Source organism: Cyclopterus lumpus, chromosome 13 (assembly GCF_009769545.1).
Source record: "Cyclopterus lumpus isolate fCycLum1 chromosome 13, fCycLum1.pri, whole genome shotgun sequence".
NCBI lineage: Eukaryota > Metazoa > Chordata > Actinopteri > Perciformes > Cyclopteridae > Cyclopterus > Cyclopterus lumpus.
In genome coordinates this window covers 3,117,960-3,138,941 of record NC_046978.1, presented here as the reverse complement: position 1 = coordinate 3,138,941, position 20,982 = coordinate 3,117,960, and the positions used below count along the sequence as shown (strand labels likewise).

The 20,982-nt window shown below is 42.2% G+C and overlaps 1 protein-coding gene across 6 annotated transcripts in view; it reads left to right on the top strand.

Annotated features, from left to right (window-relative positions):
- sept4b (septin 4b) overlaps positions 1–20,982 on the top strand; it is a 38,207-nt gene that overhangs the window by 8,660 nt on the left and 8,565 nt on the right. Inside the window, exons 1-2 of one of the 6 annotated variants that reach the window (XM_034548690.1) lie at positions 18,468–19,738; positions 20,635–20,961. The exons of 3 other annotated variants lie outside the window; for them this stretch is intronic. In XM_034548690.1, coding sequence (XP_034404581.1) covers positions 19,643–19,738; positions 20,635–20,961 — 423 coding nt within the window. In that variant the 5' untranslated portion in view covers positions 18,468–19,642. Of the gene's footprint in view, positions 1–18,342; positions 18,437–18,467; positions 19,739–20,634; positions 20,962–20,982 lie in introns of those variants that run through there. 2 more of the 6 variants (XM_034548688.1, XM_034548689.1) reach the window with 2 other exon arrangements.

Sequence of the window (20,982 nt, the reverse complement as noted above, 5' to 3'; positions counted from 1 at the left end):
GAAGATGCTGTGGCGTTGAAGGGTTTGACTCGCAATGATGAAAATCAAGTAGACCTGTATCTAGACTACAAAACAGCAGTGAAGAAACCTACTATATTATTCTATTCACAGCACCAACACAACCAGCAGGAACACACACACACACACACACACACACACACACACACACACACACACAGACACACACAGGCACACACAGCGATACAAAACAGATGCAGATGGTATCAGATTGAATCACCTGGGTGTGAGGAAAACATGGAATGTGTGAGCATGCTGTGACACAATGGTCGATGGAGACGAGAGGAGGCTGGGAGTTAAAGACACTTAAGACAAAACCACAATATTTAAAGAATGTTACTGTAAGTGGGATGATTCAGGAATTGGTTCAGTGATACGAGATGGAAAGAAGACATGTGGAAATCAATCAATCAGTCAGTAATTTGATGGTGGCCTTTTGAATCTGCTGTTCCCTCAACATCACAGACCTCCGGACCGTACGGCCATCATAAGCAGGAGACCCCAACCTGCAACAGATGGATAGGAATGTGTCCAGTATTGATTAGGATCATCATGTGTTTGGGTACTTGTCTGGGTTTTGATTGGTTTCATGTTGCTCCGTGACATTACAACCTTGATCAAGAAACTGTAAGGTGTAGGACTCTTGTGGTACATTCTTTGAAGTACGACATGTCAACAATTGAATTCCAGTGTTGGGATTTGGGACCAAATTGTCTGAACGGGCTTCTATAAGAATTGGGATCATACGAACTGGGTGAACACTACAACATGTGCATCTTATTGAAGCATCAAAGAGAAGACTTCCTCGATCCCTTGAGTCTGCTCCCTCTTTTCCCCTTCACCTCTTTCCCCTTTCATGTGCTCACTTTTTTCTAAACAATCTTCTTTTTTTCTACTTTTGTCTTCCGGTGTAAGGAGCTCCCGGTCTAAAATAGTCCGTCTCACTTACAGGCATAACTCCCTCTGGCTTTTTAGGCTTTCACTCTAACTTCCACATAAACACACTTGCATACCTGTGGCATGTTGACCATCCTATTATCCAGGAGCTCAAACCCCATTGGTGTCCAGCTTTATACCCATCTCTTTCCACATGACTCCACCCTCATTGCCAAGCAGCGAGTTTCTGAACCAAAAGTACACAGTGAGAAGTATCATTTCAAGGAAAGAGCCTGCTTTAGATGTTCATAACTCATGCAGCACGAATGTGATGTATTTCACAGTAATATCCATCAGGAATTGTCAGACCTTTCCCCCCAGATCGTGAAAGTCACTGCTCAAAGATATTTTTTGGCACTTTATCTATATGACAGTCTGTCAGTTCTGATAGTAATATTCATGAACCTCTCATGATCACTGCTGCATCTTTGTATCTGTTATTTAGACTCATTAGGGACCTATTAACATCATTAATTACTGCTTGTCAAAAGCGAGTGCACTGGAAAAGTCAACTAATTAAGGCTGTGTTCAAAACACTTTTTTGTAGGACAACATCTTAAAAAGATTGATCAAGATATCAACTGATTCCAATCAAATTCATTCACAAATACTTACATCCTTTATACCTCTTTCTCTATTTATATTTCCTAATTTAGGGGAACTCACAGTAAATCTATATTGATATTACTCGAGATTGAACCAAAATTGCTTCAAAAACCTCTGACTGGCAGGAAACCACATGCTCATTTACTGCTGCTCTGTGTGAGGTAGTTTTAATTGCGTGTGTGCATGCGTGTGTGCATGCGTGTGTGCGCGTGTGCGCGTGTGTGTGTGTATGTGTGTATGTGTGTGCACGTTCAAAGGTTAAGAGGACACAGAGTATGGATGCCCATTACTGTCTGTTTTATGTAGCTAGCCTTGGTATTTAAGCACCATAAGGATCTAATGGCTTCCTTATTTTTACTGTTGTAAAACCTTCCACTCTCTTTTTTAGACTCCGGGTCTTTGAAAGGAAATAAGGAAAAACATCCGGTAGTTTTAGCAGATTAACAGGTTTCCAGGGGCAACTCTTTATAGGGTGATTCACGGTGGCAGTGTTAATTCAGACCTTTCTCTGAGTATGCTTCGTATTTGTTTTTTTTCTTTTTTTCAATGAAACAAAGACACAGGAAACACGTTTTTACAGCAGGTAGAACACTTTAAAATGTCTCTACAAAAGAAAGTGGTCAGACTCACCTCTGAAGATATGTTTAAGTCAGTGGTGTAAAAACTGAAACTGAAACGATACTGAAGGCCAAAGAGCCCAAAACATTTAATTAGTCTTAAAATAGCTATTACGTAAGAATATCTGTGTCGCTGAGCCTGACCGCTTTAATCCGATAAGTTTAGCCCTCCAACATCAACGTAATGTGTACCCGTAGAAGTGAATTGCATCTCCATCCGCAGACAAGCTCCTGAACTCACATGCTGTTAACTACTCTGCGTGTACACACCTGCTGGACAAACCCAGGTTTGTCAAGTTGCAAGAAGTTCTAAGTCATTGTGAATGAAAACCCTAAAATAATGTGAGAGTGTACAAGTAAATGCTCTTCATTTAAAACAATGTACCGGTATAGAGTTTGAAAGATCCCCCCGGGCTCATATAGCAGTGGTCTCCCACCTTATCCTTCCTCTCCTACTCGACTGCCAGCTGACCTGTTAGTGATATTTATGATTGTGAGGAATGTGACATATTTAGGAGCACCCTGAAGGAGGACGATGTGTTTGTGGAGATTTGTGGTGGTCAAGAAATGTGACCTTGTCACATTGTAACTTTTCATTTAAGCAGTTAAAATGTCTCTCAGTGGCGTCACATGCCATTGTGACAAAAGTAGATAGGAGACTGTATTTTGGGTATTTTCAAAGTTAAGTAGCACTGGAAGTGGTGTAGTTTTCTTCTCATTCTGGTCCCAAGACAACAAGGAGAAACATTGTAGTTGGACAGTAAGCTGCAGCTCTGAGACCAAGGACACTTATGGCCTTTTCCGCTCAGCAACTTTGGTTATGACATTGTTTTCACAGGGAAAACTACAGCATGAGTGGGCCAGAGGAAAACAAGAGATATCTTGGCGGCGCATAACATCACAAGACAATGTATACCAATCCTGGCTTTAAAAAAAAAGCAAACCTCAAGTAGGAATTCCTGTGTGACATGACGGAGCTTGAGCTGTACATTTCTGTCACCATAAAAACAGAGAGAGTCAGTTTATAGCATGGCAGAATCCTGGCGTGTCTAAAAGCACATCTCATAAGCCTGTCAGACATTGTTCATCTTTTGCTGGATTTGGGGGAACTTTTCAATGGATATACAATCAGCTCTTGTTGGTGTAAGAGCAGTAAAACCCCAATGTTCTCTAAATACCTTTCTGTTATTCAGACTTAGTGGAGACAAACGTTTCCCCACTCTGAATGAGCACTCTGGATATGGCAGAGCAGCGTCTCCTTCGCATTGCTGTCCAGTTTCCCTGGGAGTCGTGCCAGAAGGGTTGCCCCCTTCCCTGCAGGATTAGCATTAGAGGGAGATGTTGATCTTCATGTTTCACCATTCTGCTCAAGTTCGATCGCAATGCAGTAACAGATGTTGATAAGTACATGACAGAAATTCATGGTATTATACATTTTTTGTATTATTTTCTTTTCTTTTTAAAGATTTACTTAACTTGAATGAGTTCAGAAAGCGATTTGGAAGCATGTTTTTCTTTCTGATCACCGCCTGGTCCATCGAGAGCCAGACTAGAGCGAGATCTGGCTTCTGACTCAGGAGTCTGCTCGCTGGTGTCTGGGCTATTAATAGAGCTAGCCTGAGAATTCAGACTAAGGTCAGCAATCAGATTCCTGCTCCCAACTTGTGGAAGGAAAAGTCCCTCCCTGAAATTAGGCATTTTTCACATTTCTATTCATGTAAACTTCCACTCATGCAGATGCTCTTTGAGGTAGAAGTACACACTCCTGCTCTGCCAACCGTTGTGTCCTGCTGCCTACATTAGCTCACTGCTTTAAGCTTTTATATGATTCACACAGTGGAGAGTACTCTACCCACGTTGTGTCCTCAGTCTCCCAACTACATTATGTATTTTTAATTCACAAGGTGAAACATATTTACAATTGAATTGTTCTTCAATCTCCCCTCTTTTTATAAGATGTAACAAGTTGTTTGGTTATGATCAACATTCTTTTCATTTTCATTTCTATTACATTATGTGCAGTTATTTCATTTTCCACACTGTGTAAAAACATCTTGTATATCTTCACCGAATATGTTTGGCAAAGGTCCATTTCTTTCATTACACCATCATAGCCTTATAATTTCATTTGCCACATGTGACATTAGTGGTTAGATGGTATTTAATGTATTTCTCCTCTATAATAGCTGTGGTTTTCTTTACATTACAGAAGTGGCTGACTGGATTATTTTTATTAGCACAGCACAGCTGCCGGCTAGACGATGTCAGCTTTGTCAGCAATCTCACAGAATAGATAATAGACACACAAGCGTCAGTGAACATAAACACTCAGTCACACACATCTGGAGTTTACAGCTTAGCTCAGAGCCGCACAAGCCCCACTGTCACACACTAATTTAAACCAATTTTAACACAGGGCGCTTATTCTTCAGTCACAGATGGCCTGCAGGAACCCAATATAGTCCCTGCCAGATTAATGTTTGCACATCATGACCCACACAGATTACCATCCTCTCAAAATCTTCACATACATGGGGTTAAATAGAGCATTGGTGTCAGTTTGACTCCATCATAGACATTTTTGTTTGTTTTCCATAGGATAGTTTGTGTGGCTTTGTATTTACAATGTAATCTGGTCCTATCATTCCTAAATGTGTGCCATGGTCACGTTGTGTTTAAAAAGAAAATAATCTAGTATTCTGGTGGAATTACTTGTTGAGTGCCACATGGAGAGCTTCTGCAACAGAAGCAGAAACAACATGTTGTAAAGTGCTGGAAGAATTTGGCTTTGTACAGTTAATCTATTTTTACCCTTTTTATAGCCATTTTTACCTTGAATGAAATGCCAGGAATGTGAATGTCAAAGACAGGCTGATCATTTTTGTCCTTTTGGGGTCATGCCTGCGAAGACAGAGCGAACAGAGCCAAAGGGGGGAAGAAACAACAACCCGTGTGGATAGTTCTGATATGTCATTTGGTTCTGGGTCTCTGATATCAGTCCTCTTCATTGTTCAAAGCTTTTCTCTCTCCTCTTGCTGTCACTGTGGTTAATTCTTCTGAACTTGCCCTTCACCCACATCCTTCTCTCCACATCACTGTTATGTTGTGCCATGGTGGCTCCGTCCCTGCTGTTCCCAGCAGCCATGAGAGCCCCAGGGCAGTTAAGCAGTGGAGTTCATCACTCCAGTTCAGCTCTACTCACACAGGGTTTCTGACTGCAGCTTCTTAAAGTCCCAGATGAGTTGAGAATATCTCTCCTGGAGGAGTTCTGTGTCAGTCGAGAAGTTATTTATCCGCCCTGTTAAAATTAACTTTATCTCCATACTCTGCAGCCCTGTTAGGTGTGTTTCAGTCATCCAATGTTTAAAAGAAAAGGTTTTTCTCTCAGCAAGGGAATCTGAGAAAACTGCAGCCACAATAATACTGGATTTAAACGCTGCAGTTAACAGAAAATCTGAAAATACTTTTTTTCTCTATGATTATAAGAAATGTATCACAGTTAATAGTTTGAACTTATTGTACACACCTCACTTATGCATCCTTTTGTGAGGTATTTCCTACATTTTCCTACACTAAATCCTGAATCTGTTCACCCGCACACATTACATTTCCTCTCTGTGCAATGACCCAGTTTCAGAAATGAGGACGTCTCCGAGATTGTTCTCTGCTTTTGATAGTTAGTTCCACCAAGAAACGTGCCATGATAGTTATTGATTTATCATTGGCCTATAATAGTAGCTCATAATATCAGCAGAGCTACTGTCTGACATGTATTGCTCAAGTGTTTCCACATCTGTTAAAATCCCAAAATAAAACTCTCAGTATAACTGTACCAGTGGGGTAAATCACGCTGTGCAACACCCTGCAGGATGCCGGTGTCTCGCTAACTCCTGTGCTGCTTCCTTTTGACACTCGTTAGACACCTCGTTTACTTGAGGTGTGAGTTCTGGTGATGCACACCATGTGCTATTCATAATTCCATGCTCTTTAATTTGGATTCAGAATCGTGCAAGCACTGCTCTTCTCACAAGTTTGTGTCAACTTTTCATTTTTGGTTCATAGACAATTGAACATTAAAGCTCAGTGAAAATGGTGACAATGGATATTCAAGCAAAACGGAGGCAGTAACAGTTCAGTTTCATGTGTGCGGGAGGCAGGCTATGCACAGCCTAAATAAATATTATCATGCCCCACTGAATGTACCCAAACACTCTTGCCAGGGCATAGTTACCTAAAACCAACGGAGGGGACAGCCCTCTGCAACTTCTAATGCATATAGTGGCTAAGCTTGATGCAAAAGTTGGTTGTAGTGATCCCATTGCAGAAAACAAGGGTTTATTATGTGGGTTTATTTATTATTTAGCTTTGAATTAAGCAATACAAATGTGTTCTGCGTTTCTAAGATCACCAAATAGTCAATCACAGGTATCGCGCATGGGAACAGACTTCTTATTATGTCTTTTTATTATTACACTGTGTTTATTGTCATGCACCAATCACCAAGACAAATTCCTTAGCGTGCCAACATACTTTTGCCGAACAATGTTTTACATCTGGAGTCAAATGGAGCTAATGTATCGTTTTCTATGGTGGTCTTGTCATGAGTTCAAAATCCTGTTTTATCATAAAATTAAAAAATGTTTTTTTTGTGACCCCCTAACACAACATCAGGATTAAATGATGATGAGGATGCTGTTTGATACTTTAATATTAGGATTGGGAGAGTTTGGTGACACTGCAGCTCCCACCCGTTTTCTCCCTGAGATCTGTCAGTTAGCCTGAACCACACATAGCTTTTCCTTCCTTTTTCTGACTGACCCTCATACTCCAGCGATCCTCTCCCTTTTCCTTTTCCTCCACTCCTGCTGCTCCTTTTGCAGCAGAGCACCAGCCAGTCATGCCCGGGATGCAGCTTGTGTCCGTGTGCAGCGTTGCGTTATGAATGTCTGCCTGTAAGACTGTGTAGCTCTGCTGGAGCTAGTTCGTCCGTACAGACCAGGAGCAGGATCACAGGGCGGTCGCTGTCATCCACTGGGTCCTGTGTGTGTGTTTGCCTTGGCCCATCTGCAGAATGGTAAGTGCAGTGTGTCATCTGCATTGGGATGAGAGGAGAGGATGAGATTGGGCTACCGGCTACAATGTAGAGCCGTCAGACGCAACCGGTCATGTTTTCAATCATGCTGCCTTTAGTTGTGACAGTCTGATGCTCTGACCAGTTGTTTATTGGTGTTTTTCACAGCGCAGTGTCCTCCGAACCCAGTCAGGAGTCTTTTTATAAGGACCTTAATGTGCTAATGACTGTCTGGACTCTACTCTACCCGCATGTCTTGATTGATATGTTCTTGTTGGCAGATGATTCCTGGAGGTTAATTCCAGCTGTGGCAGTAGCAGCTTGTAGAAGACTGTGCATCCTATATGAAGGGGCTGCATGCTAGTTGCATAAAAGGTAGCACAGGCGTAAGTTTGAGCTACCAAAGTCACTGGCATCACAGTTAGTTGGCAAGGCATCTCGTGTGTGTGTGTGTGTGTGTGCGTGCGTGCGTCCGTATGTGTATGCGCGTGTGTGTGTGTGTGTGCAGTGTGTGTGTGTGGGGGGGGGGGGGGGGGGTTCAAAAGCTTTTTTTGTGGCTCTTGGTGTGTTTGGGGCATCAAGATTAGAGAACAGATTACATCCGGGAGGAGGAGAGCAGATGGAAAGAGAAAGAGGCAAGGGACAATTAAGTGTAGTTCAAGTTGGAGCCCAGGCCGGTCGGGCACCGCCCCAGAAGTCACCAACGCCATCTGTTTTGGGTACGAGTCACGGATTGATGAATATCTCTGAATCCTAAATCAGAATCGGCAGACAGCATTTACTTTTACTATTATTTTGTCGGTTAAAAGAGTCTTCGACTTTACAAACCCGCTCGCAGACGATTGAAACTGTTTACCCACATATGAGAGCAGAGATGGTCGAGTCAGCCCTATCTGGCTCGTTTACAGGTGAAGCCCAGATGTGACATGTTCCTCCAGCCTTTGTAACAGCTTTTTAATCCACGTATGTGTGGACATTTTGTGAACTGCTAACCTGCTTATTATGCTAACAGCTTCATAATCCTGAGCACACAAAGATTCCTCATGAGGTGTCTGGAGCGTCAATCACAGGCTCTTTCGTGTTGGCTGCCGCTTGTCAATCAATGATGCTGAACAATATTTGAACTATGAGATAAACCACTCAGTCACCAGGAGGTATGGCTCAATAACCAAGGCATTTTTGCCCGTGACAAATATTGGATCCATGTAAAACATCGTGATTTTTATTTATTTGGGGAAGAAATGTTGAGCTATTGTATATTTATCCAAACTTTCCACGCACAATATGATGTACGTGTGGTAGATTTCTAAAAATGGTTCTTTCTTTGGAAAGGGCGTCGGTACAAAAGGGTTATAGCCTCACACTTAAGTCCTTTCTGTTGCTTTATAAGAATTTAACACTTTCAATATCTGACTTCTCTCACTTGAAGAAACACTTCTGCTGTACAGTGTTGGTGATAATTATTGTGTAATGACTGTACCAGAGAGAGTACAGTACACTCACAATCTGCTTAAAGGCCTGTTGTGTGTCTATTCATGTGTTTGTGTGTTACATTGTGCTCTTTGCTCAAAATATACATTACTGTTCACCGCAGCCGTCTGAAGCCTGTTTGTGAAGCAATACTTTGCTCTTCTTTGGTTAGTATATCTCTGATAACAGCAACATCATTTGCAATAATGTGCATCAGAAATGCTTCCTCCTCTTAACTTGAAATAATTGTCTCTGTGAAAGGACATTACGAAATGAAGTGTAGTGTAATCCTTTTTGTAGTACATTTTACCATTGTCCGCTCAGTGTAGGGAATCCTGCACCCCTAGTAGCAGAATGCACTATATAGACTATTTACCAGTACAAATGTGTTATTACACATACAGGTTAATGACTGGCCTGTGATCCTTACATGTTTGTATATGTTTCTGCCGGTTTTATTTGTTCAACTATCTCCAGTCCTACTGATCTCATGAGATTCTTTGACAAAATCTAAACTAGTTCCTTCTTACAATATGTTGAATTTAAAACAATGGCTATCCACACCAAGCTCAATAAAGACTTGTTAATCTTCCACAAACATCATGCCTGTTTCAGAGCTGAACTCTGCTCCTGAGAAGGACAGTATATGATAATGTGTTAATAGATGGGATTTGGGAGAACACCGCATCAATAAATGGGAAAACAGGAGAACTTACACTAGAACTCTACATACAAGAAAGCGTTAACCGTATGAAAGCTTTTCCATGAGATAGCTATTAAATGGTAAATTGGCACAGATGGCAGTGACCTACCATGTACGACTTTGACATGTTGACAGTAGAAGCCGCCAATAGCGATTCCCCAATCCTGAGTTTAGTGGATGAACTGCTCTTCCCTCTGAGGCACAGCCACCTCACCTACAAATGTGATTGTTGAAGGTGAAGAGATGTATTATTAGTTGGATGGATGCTATGAAACGGTTTTAAAGTGCACACACAGCTGCTGGTTAGGATTGCACATGCAATACTTATTGTTACAGGGCTCAAGAAAAGCGTCTTTGCATTTCACGCCAATCTCAGATTGGACAAAATAGGCCCGATCATGTCAATGCAGCAGTAAAGATGCAAGTTGTTAAACTTCACAGATTATCTTCCAGCCATGGGTTTTGTCTTCAGTGCATATGTACCCTGCAGTCAAACTTGTTTTGCATAAAGCACATGATGTAATGAACAGTCAACCCCCAACACTGCCTCTCCTGGGGACTGAAGACTGCAGTTTCTTAATCTATTGTTGCAAAAGTAATGAATCTGAGAAGAGTTAAACTACTTTCAGTTTGTTTCCACTTGATTGACACATTTGGAAAAACAGGAAATCCAGTCCAGACACTGAGGTCATTTCTCTTATTGAATCTGTTGCAGACACAATGCCAACACTGTTTCAGCAGATCTGCGGCTCTTACTTCTGACTCCATGCTCTTCAGTGGCATTGAGATAAGCCCCGGCAGGAGCCAACAAATCACACAAGGTGGTTTTGTGTTCTTGTGATGTGGGAGTTACACTGGCTAGAAGTCAGTGTTGCAGAAGTGAGTCCACACAACAACCCAGTGACTTCCTTTCACTGGGGCAAGCAGAGTTCACCACTCAGCAGATGTTGGGCTTGTTTTGTCAGTCATCGCCTTTTTGCCTCACAGGTGTTGTTTTTTCTGCTCTCTTCAGGTGCAACGGAGTAGTCTTAACTAAATATTAAAAGCCCCTTTCTAGACAGGGTCTAAGTTTAATCTGTGTTCTCTTCATGATTCATCTCTCTGGAAGTCAGTGGAAACCAATAGACGTAATAATTTCTGGTTCTCATTTTGAATGATGGCTGAGAATAAACGGTACAACTCATTAAAATACCCAGGTCTCTGCCAGAGATGGTGATATAAAAGTGCTCTGGGGAAACCGGACCCTTTGTTGTGGCTTCTGTAGAGTAATTCCATCGCTTGTGTGTGCATATCTGATTTTGATACGTTCTGAATCTGCTTGATATTTAGAACAATTCTTTCTTAATTCAGCCAGGTCACATTCTACCATCCATGCTTCTTGCTAATGATGCAGTTCAGACTTCTCAAATTGTCGGAAAAGATTACAAATGGAACAGTGCATACACACCACAACTGAAAACACAGTTCTTATGGCCATAATTGCCTTATTTTCTGTTTTTTTTCCCTCCGATTTTTATGTTTGTAGATCTATGTCAAGGTGAATTAGTAAAATACAAAGAAATGTAGCTAAAATGATCTTAAAACAGATTTTGGGACAGCTGGAAATCCCACTCTCTGCAGGCAGAGCTGGTTCATGTTGGGTCAGTGGGCGTACAGACTGGACAAGCCACAGGTGACTGCGCCTGGCATTACATGACACAGACATCTGGTATCCCATGAACATACTGTGTAGATACTAGCTATGTCCCTCTCCTAAACCTTTAAATGACTGTGGATTGTCATATACTGTGTGACTAAAAAATAATGAAAATGAACAACGGAATTCTTCCCTTTTTAATCTGGAAACCCCCCCCCCCCCCCCCCCCCCCACCTCCCCTCCCCCCCCCCCCCCCCCCCCCCTCATAGCCACATGAGCCTTTGTTGTACCGTGCCACCTTTTCAGGGGGGAAAAAAACAAAGTGAGAAAATGCATTAGCCGCCTTCCAACAGGAATCTCTCTCGGTCAGATAAGGAGCCTTAATTGAATGGAAGGAGGAAGTGTAGGAAGTGTAAGTTCAGCAGTTGCAGCGTTCCTCGCTATTGCTGAACAATATTTATGTTCCTGGTGGATATCTGCTTCAGAGGTCGTCAGCACCCACTGACTGTTACTGTAACGTTGAGACGTTTCATCCAGTTTCCCAGAAAATGTATATCCAATTAAAAGTTTCTGCATATTTCCCGCTGACCTCAAAATACACAGGTTGTAATAATAACAATAATGATAGCGGGAACACATTTAGGTGCTTCAGGTACTGGTATTCTCCATGCTGAAGCACTGTTGTTGCTTACTTGGACTTTTTAATAGAACAACCATGTCAGAAGTAACATCTGTGCTTCTCTTCTACTAAAAAGTCAAAAAGGCCAATGACACACGCACAATAAATACCCTCCATGACACCTTTTCAGCCCAGCTAGTTCTACAGCTGATAGTCCAGCTGTTTTTTCTAGTCGTGAGCAGCAGGTGGCACTGCCCTCTCTCCACTGTGTGTTCCCATGGGGCACAGCTGCATCTTCTACAATGAGTAAATGACATGTTGTGCTCCATACACATATAACGCAGAGAGTCCTGCTTTGTGGAGATGCGATCAGTAGCTCAGACTTCTCTCTGGTTTGTCGGCTCGGGTCTTCTTTGAACACTAGCGTTTGTTGGCTGCAGATGTTGGTTTGTGTGCAGAGGCAAGCAACTCATTCCAGTCCTACTGGACCAGAGCCCGACGACCTCCCAATGTAAACGGGGACAAAGAGACATTTTAATTACCAACGGCCATGATCCTCACAGCACCATTGACGGCCTTTTACTGTTTTGTGTGTGTGTGTCTGGGGGGGCAACATACAGGATAAGTTGATGCATGTACATGAATGTGTGCGTGCAGCCTGAGATTGTATATCTAAAGCCACCCATCCCTTGGGCACTGTCAGCCCTTTCAGACGCTCCATGATAATCACCCTCACGACTCATGAGGGCCAGCCAGAGAGGATTAACGCAGACCTGAAGTCGTCTCCCCACAGTCTTTCCTTACAGGAAGTAACCTCTCCCGTCTCTAAGACTAAATGCTGCCCACTCTCATCCAGGCCAATTCTGTATGTGTCACATTAAGAGGTTGGTTTAAAAGGGATTTGCCCACTGTGTGGTTTGTTAGACTGGCATGTCTGTTGACCTGATACTATTTGTGTTACCCTCTGTCTACTACTTATGGTAGTTATTACTGTTGTGTAAGTTGGCACACTTTGCAGTGTGACCTATTAAGATTGGGATCATGTTACGTTTTAGTTCTTCCTCCCATAGGCAGAAAATGAATTCTCGGGCTGAATTGTGCCTCTTTTTTTGTTTTTTTCTCTCTCTCCCTCTCTTTCTCATGTCAAACTGAAAAACAGGACATTATTTCCCAGACACAAGCTTTCAAAGCAGATCTCTGTCTTTGTGGTTTAGTGGTGTCGGCTGTGGTAAGTCACAGTCTCTTAAATATCTCTTTTTACAAGCCATACAGTGGAGAGATTAGCTCATTCACTATTCTACAATATCCAAAGCAATAACTTAATTAAAAAAATCCTGATTCCTTAAGAATGTGTGAGTCCGGTACTATAAGACTTTCAAAGCTCAGAGATCCATCGAGATTAATGGAAAAGCTGTGTGCGTGTGTGTGTGTGTGTAAGATCTGGGTTGGATGATGCTCAGAGCCCACATGCTGTGTTGGATTTTTTTATTTGATTAATTGATTGATTTATGTTACCAAAACGTGTATTGCTTTTGTAGTAGTTAATTTCTGTATTGGTTGAGACATATCTACACTCTTCATTCATGCACGTCTGTAGTTCCCCATCACCTTCCTAAAGTCAGGACGCCTCTGCAGACACGAGCTGCCGTCACTTCATCTGCAGCTCATCTGCATATCGGCTGCAGATTGGCCAAAACACGAGAGCAGGGTGGAGCTATTGAAATCCTCCAGACACAGAGTGGCAGAGATCGAAGGTGTACCTGTTTAAAAAAAAAGAAAGAAGAAGACGTTTCCAGTTCAAGTGTGTGGGCGGGGGAGTAGGAAAAGGAAACTGGATGCCATCTGATTGGTGAGGCAGGGAAAATAGGTGTGCTTATGTATCGTAGGGTGCACTGAAACTAAAGAGGATACACTCAGTCTGAGGAGCTTTTCAAAGGCCTTTTTTTTCCAACTGGTTTCTGTCTTTTCTCTGGCTGTCTGGTGAAACTAAATACTGGTTCTGAACGGATAATATGGCAGCAAATACAGAAACAAACTATGATACAGAGGTATGTGCTTGTTGCTTTTCTTCTAGCTGACCCTGCAATTTATTGTATCTCTGTTTGTGGACTACTGTGTTTTTTTCTTTCAAACTGTCCAACATAGTCATCTGTGGCTGCAGGTTTTCCCTCTGTTGCACATATACAGTACACATGTGTCAGAGTATAGATTATCCATGAGCTGGACGGTTCGCATGTATGTGACATGGCTTTGTGCTTTAATATGAACATATAAATAATGCTGGTTTTCTGCTGAGCTACTGAGAGGTTTTTGTTTTCCACATGACTGCAGAAACACAGTGGTGAGCTTTTTCTCTGCTGTCCACCTCCTAAGATGTTAAAGCACATATTGATCAGATGTGACATCTTAATGCATTGAGAGCGTGGTGACTTGAGTGTCTCTGATGGTGGAAGACACTGACAGGAATGCATCTGGGGCAGAGATGCAGGCACCTTTTAGTGTACTGCCATCCTTTTTTAATCTTCCTCTGACTTGGAGTTTAAACACTGATAAAGCGCAGAGTAACTGGAACTCTTCATTGAGTTTTCTGTTGAACAGAATATGTGGAGCTTTGGTCAATGTATCAGCTCGATCTATAGCTGTGGGAGTGTGTGTTGAAGGGGGACTATTTCTGTCTCTCTCTGTATATGTCTCTGTCTCTCTCCCTCTGCACTGAGCCAGCTTCACACAGAGTCCTGCTATAACTATCAAAACAACCACAGCATTCACACACACACACATGGCTCACTTCACCACCTGCTACTGGCCTCGCCACAAGGGGAAACCTCACTGGTATTCAGCATTTGCATTCCGCAACATCCACTTATTAAATGGGGATGAACACTGAGCGTTGTTTCTGGTGAATGCTTTTAAATATCCATATTTATATTCATGCTTTTTAAAAACATTTTAAGCTCTCTAAAATGAAACGGGAGCTTAAGATCACAGTGTGTACAAATTGGTTATTGCAACCCCGCTCCATCTCCCACACTCGACCAGCCTACAATTAAGTAAGCAATCCTGCCAGCAGGGGCGAAGCAGGCCAAGCCAAAAAATATTTAGCATTCATTGAATAATGGCATAGTAATTATTGCAGCTGGATTATAAATGACTGTCGACTGCCTTTCCTCCTAAAATGAAATGTGCTTTCATCATAGAAGGTCTATATCGTTTCTTCAAGATTTCTGGAACTCCTGATTGCATTTCCCATGTCATACAGGGAGCATTTAAAGTGGGCTTCCCCCGAGAGCTGTGTTTCATGCAACAAGTCATCATCAGTCAACACTGTTGAAGCCAAAACCACTACCACCATCCAACACTAACAAAGCAGAGAAGTAAACCCCACAAATTGTTTATGTTGAATTGGGTTTCATGTCCTTCAATTGTTTCTCAGGGACTGCGTGGGCTTTAGTCCCATCATAGATTGTCCCACAAATCTCTGACATACTCAAGAGCCTACTTACAATGGTCTCCTTGATAAGTTTTGACTCAAAGGGCATTTGTTTCTGTAGTTGTTCAGCAACCTGCTATTTGCCCCTCAGACTGCTTATTAAATTTCATTAAAAGTATAAGATCCCTTGGTTCTGCACTGTGTATGCAATACACTGCTCTGGTCAAATAGCTGCTTTAACTCCACTTTACTCAATTCACATGACAAACAGGACATTCCTCAAGAGCGCAGATCTCAGATTGAGCACAAGATTAAGAGTCTTTTTGGAGGCATCAACTCATGTATTGCAGGCTCATTTGTATCAAAGTAGTCCTAACATGTTAGTTTTTGGTTGTGATTTGAGCTCCAGAGCCACAGCTTTATTATGCCACTCCGGACCTGAACCAGCCACTGTGGTTTCACCTGGTCTGAGGCTTATTTATCCCTTTTCTTCACTGACAAACTCTGCATGGCATCACAGCTGTTAAAGGTTGCTTATAAGTTATTAGTCATGATGGACAACCCTCAAGAGGAACTGAAATGTCAGTTTGGCTAGTTATGGGAATTGTAATTGGTTCAGGTCTCAGCTGTGACTCGTTCCAGTGGGAGACTCTGTGAGGCCCCCTAATGAACATGTGTGAATTTGATGTCGGAGCCCATCAGGTTTTATTCTAGATACAGAAGACTGTTTTCACATTATCTAATTAATATTGCAAAGATGCAATCTTACTCAAAGTTAAGCCGCCGTTTATTGTTGTAAAAGAGGATCTTGTGGTATCTTGTTTGTTGGTGTTCTTAATTCATATTGTTTTATTTTGAAAAGAATAATTACTGCATTATATGTCTTTTCTGTGTTGACCGGACAGTCAATCATGTGTTTCATAAGTATATTAATTAATCTGCTACACCCATGATAGCCTGACTTTGGTTTGGGTTTTCTATTGGCTGTGATCTGGAAGTGGTCATGCACAACACAGATAGATTGTTGGCAGAGAATACATATTTGACTTTGAATGATATAAGAGTATTCTAAATGTGACACTTAAGAGTATGGGAAAACTTTCCTCATAAACCCTCCAAATCTGCTTTTCGAACATTGTTTATATATATTGCCCCAATTTAAGTGAGTACATTTGAGTTAAAATACTAGTCTTATCTCTGATCTGAAGTGTCAATAATTATTTTATACCAATGGGCTTAAAGGATGACAGTAACGTAGTAAATATATCTACATATTCTTTGAAAAAAACAATTTTTACGGGACATTATCTATATAACCGCGGGCTGCATGGTGGTGTCGACTCACAGCAGGAGGAGCCCGGGTTCGATCCCTGATCCTGGGCGGTCCTTCTGTGTGTGGTTTGCACGTTCTCCACGTGTCAGCGTGGGCTTCCTCCCACAGTCCAAAGACATGCAGCTCAAGTTAATTGGACTCTAAATTGCAGAGAAGTAATTACATACACTCAACTATATCCACCCCAGACGGTGTGATCTTTAAGCCCACCAGGTAAATAATAAGGCCGTTTACCATTTGTGTTTGTTAGTTTTTGTCTCATTATTGGAGAGTTGACAAGTAATAGCACAAGTTTCTGCAGTCAGACTTCCACCTGGATTGTGGTTGATCCGTGGAAAACTGGAGTTCGGGGTGAAGCAAAATAGCAATTCAGTGGGATTAATGTAAGCAAAGGATTGAGTGTGACTGCTTCTGTGAGACAGTAAAACTGGAATGGCTTATTAAAGTTAGTGGAAATATTTGCGTGTGGAAAAAGTGCACACAGTAAGAATCAGATCAAATATCTCCTCCGTTGAACTGCTGATGTTACTGAAGCGTAATAATTCTCCCATATTCGTTTTCCCCAAGGAGGGAATGCTACTACAAATGTCACCCTGAGCTTTTCTCCCTTCACACAGCTGTGTGCCAGGAACACCAAGGAGCCATGATTGGAAAGCATGATGTCCTTGTTACAACTCTCAATAACAAACACTTCTTTGATTGAGCTGTGATCGTCTGCTTTCTTGTGAGATCCATTACATCTTTTTCTTTCTTTCTTTCTTTCTTTCTTTCTTTCTTTCTTTCTTTTTCCTCCAGTTGACTGAAAGGATATCAAATCGAGAGAGCTCAAGAGAGAACCTGTATTTTTGGCCTCCCAGGCAGACGTGTCTAAAAAAAGAAATATTCCTACAATGAAATTCCTTCCCTACTTGAGTGCCTTAAACCCTTTCAGCTGTAACTGTGTATTTAGTCATTTATATATCAAGACTAATAACACCGTGCACTGATGACCTGGCTGGTTCAGTTGGAGAGGAAAAAGTTGCATCGTGTTCCAGTTTTGCTTTCAGAGTGCCCGGTGGAAAGTGAATCCTACCTGCACACAGCAATGCCTCGTGTCTTAGATTTAAAGAATGTGTAACCAGATAGTATGTGTGGCTTGGAGAAGAAAGCTCTGACCTAGCTCAAAAGGTATAGGGTCGACACTCAGAAATGCCAATGAGGGAAAGTGGTTAAGCTCTGAAATTTAGTGAAAATTGAGAAATGTTCAAGGGCTGTAAAAGTATTTAATCTGGTGATGCTGTTAGACATTACTGCTAACTGCGTTTTATCCCAGACATTTTGTCACCGTGGTGATGTGTGTCTTGTGGAGACAAACACGCTGCAGTCGTAGATTGTCGGATTACATTTTGGAGCAGCTCGCTGCTTACATTTGCATATGAATGAGAACATTTAATGTGGAATGTGAAGCCAAGTGCGTTGGTATTTAAATAGTTTCTAATTAATTAATTCATAAGCTTAATTAGTGGATTCATTAGCATAGCAGGTTATGTTTAATATATACATTTTGATTATGATGGTGGTGTTAAGCAGCTCAAGGGGCTCGGCTCAGTTTGGTGGATACACAGGTTGTTTTCCCCACACAGGTCTGTTATGACTCTGCCTTTACTGAACTATCAATGTGTAGGTATGTTGGCGTGTGTCTGACAGTCACAGCTCATAGAAAAGCATTAATTGTCTACGTATGTTGTGTCGTGTCTGACAATGATCTCCGCACTGCTACAACTTGTTCTTGGTGTGAACGGTGATGCGTGGCTTGTCAATCGGTTCTCCGGGGGGCTGAGTGGCTCGATGGATGTGAAGGGCGCTGTGTCCTCTGGGATGGAGGCGTATAAATGCTGCAGCTTCTGGTCTCTGCTTCCTGCAGGAGAGGGCATGACGAGCAGTGTGTGCAGAGGCAAGAAGAAGAGGCTTTACGTGCTGATAAAAGGTACCACGGGTGAGGCACTGCACGAGAGGAGGTGAGGCTCTGTGCAGACGGAGGGCGGGGGAGGTTTGTGAGTTTGTGATGCAACTGTTGTGAGACATTTTTCCTAAGATGAAGGCTTTGGGGTTTTATTGTTGTTTCCTGTATGTACAGCAGTTGTGAGAGATTACATCGGAAGATCTGGTTCTCTCAACCAGTTAGTTTTTTTACCACCAAAATCAAACAAAAATAAGGAAATTTAATTATTATGTTGTTAGCAGTTCTGCTCCAAAGTTGTTTAAAGCTTGGCAATCGACCATCTCTTTTATTTGGGTCACCATGATGGACATTGATCTCTGAGCTTTGATTGTAGCTCAGGAAAGCAGGTCACTGATTTCCAAACTGTGAAACTATCAATTTCTCCTCTGCCCTAAAGCTCTAAATCCTAGCTTAATTAAAACTGTAGGCCAAGGAGAGAGGACATAAACCATGTAGGAGTGATAAAAACAATTTAGAAAAATTATATGTGAAGTTTAGTTTGATTAAACGGTGATGGAGGGAGTTTAAAATTAATAATCTGTTAGAGCGTTGCTTCAGACTTAAAATACTTCCTAGTGGGGATGTTAACGTCTAAGCGAATAAAACAAATTGCGATTATTGACTCCTGAGTGGCTCGAAATCCTTGGGCAGAAGTGTGACTCTGCATGTTTTACTTTGCTGTTCATGAAACTTTCAAAGGCTCCCTGCATTATGTAACTGGAGCTGGCACAGATGATCTATCTGCTGGCACTGACACTGACTGGCCTGGTGTATCGCTGATGCCTGAAACTCTGATATCAGAGTAACTATTAACATTAAGCAGAGCTGTACTGGCAGAAGGCCAGATTGGGCCAACACAATATTGGAAAACTATGGAAACAACTCAATCATCTCTCTAGTTACTGGTATCTGCCCTGCAATCGCACCATTTCCTATGGTAAATGGTATGTTGTGGTTTTGTATGTCGTAACTTTTGCATTATTTAATTATTTTTTTCATCTTCCGTCTCGTTTCTCTCGTTTCTCCCGTCTTTCCTGAACATTCACTCCTTTTGTCACATTGCTCCCGGCTCTTGAACCTGGTGCACCTTATTTCCTCATGGTGGACTCGCTGCTCCCTCCTCCCCTGACATGGCCCTCCTGTCCTTTGCCCTGATAAACCTCTCCACTCGTGTGCTCCCTTCTGGTTGGAGATTGCAGAGTGCACTGTAGCCCCAGTTGCAATGGAGGACAGTGACCATGAGGTTCACTCTTCAACAGACGAGCAGGACTCCTGCCCTGCCTCCCCTAATCACAGCAGGCACCATGATGCTAAACAGGTACCAGTGGCACTCCCAAAAGACCTGAACTTTAATCGCCCCTCTAGTGGCAGACTTTATGTGATTTGGTCAACTTAACCTGTTGAGCCTTGAAAAAAGCAATATATAGTTATTCTTCATACAGACTAGTACCGTATACGTTTTAAATGGTATCTTCATGTGTCCTGCCCCATACTCAGCTAATACATAGGGCATAAACGTAACATGAGTGCAGAGTCACAGTACGGGCCTACTGCTGCATTTATATTGCCTTATTCCTTTCTGAGGACCACTGCATAATTTATCTTTGCACTTGACCAGCAGGGAGACTTTAGTTTGTGGTAACTGGAGTCCAGAGCATGCACAGCATCCTACACTTCAGCTGTGTATCCTCTTCCAGAAAAGCTACATTCAATTTTTTATTTTAGTTATATGATAGCTCAGTGTGTAATTACCCCTGGGAAGATTAGCTTATGTACCCTAACGCCTGTCCTCTAATAACAACCATAAAGAAGGCTTTTTGGCCTCACATTAGCGGTACAAAATTGATGAAGTGTTCAGGACATTTATAATGTCCAAGTATCACAGCTTATTCGATATTAGTTTTATAGTAATAAAATAACACAAATACACAGAGATAGATGTCTGGTATTATTGCTCACCTTACATGATCCATCCCCATTAATGATGATAAACAGTAATAACGAGCTGTACCTTACATGTTGCATTATTATAAGTCACCATAAAATATTGAAACGGTTTTCTAAAAGTGTTGATTTTCCACCCTCTGGATCTCGATCCCTTCCCCTCCACAATGAAACCTGACCTTTCCACTTCTTGTCTTTACCTCCGCCCTCTGTTTGTTATATTTTCCACCCGTTCCTCCGCTCCGCCTCAACCGTGGTGTGTCTCTCTAGCATTCATGCCATTCAGACGACTCAGAGGTGGAGGACATTATGCAAGACCCTCACCACCAAGGGGGGCACGGCCACCATGACCACACACACCTCCACCAGCACGGTCATGAGCTTCACGATGCAGACAGGGAAGCTGAGAGCGAAGACCGCCCTCACACCCCGTCATATTTGCGTCCCCCTGTGGCGGGCAGGGCGCAGTCGGGTTCATGTTCAGAGCCCAGTTTACCGCAGAGCAGAAGTGTGGAGTTTGACTTGTCGCCGGTGCCCATCAGTCCCACCAGGCCCAAGAGTCCCTGGGGTCGATTTGACCCGTACAACAACAATGAGGTAACACAAGGACAAGAAACA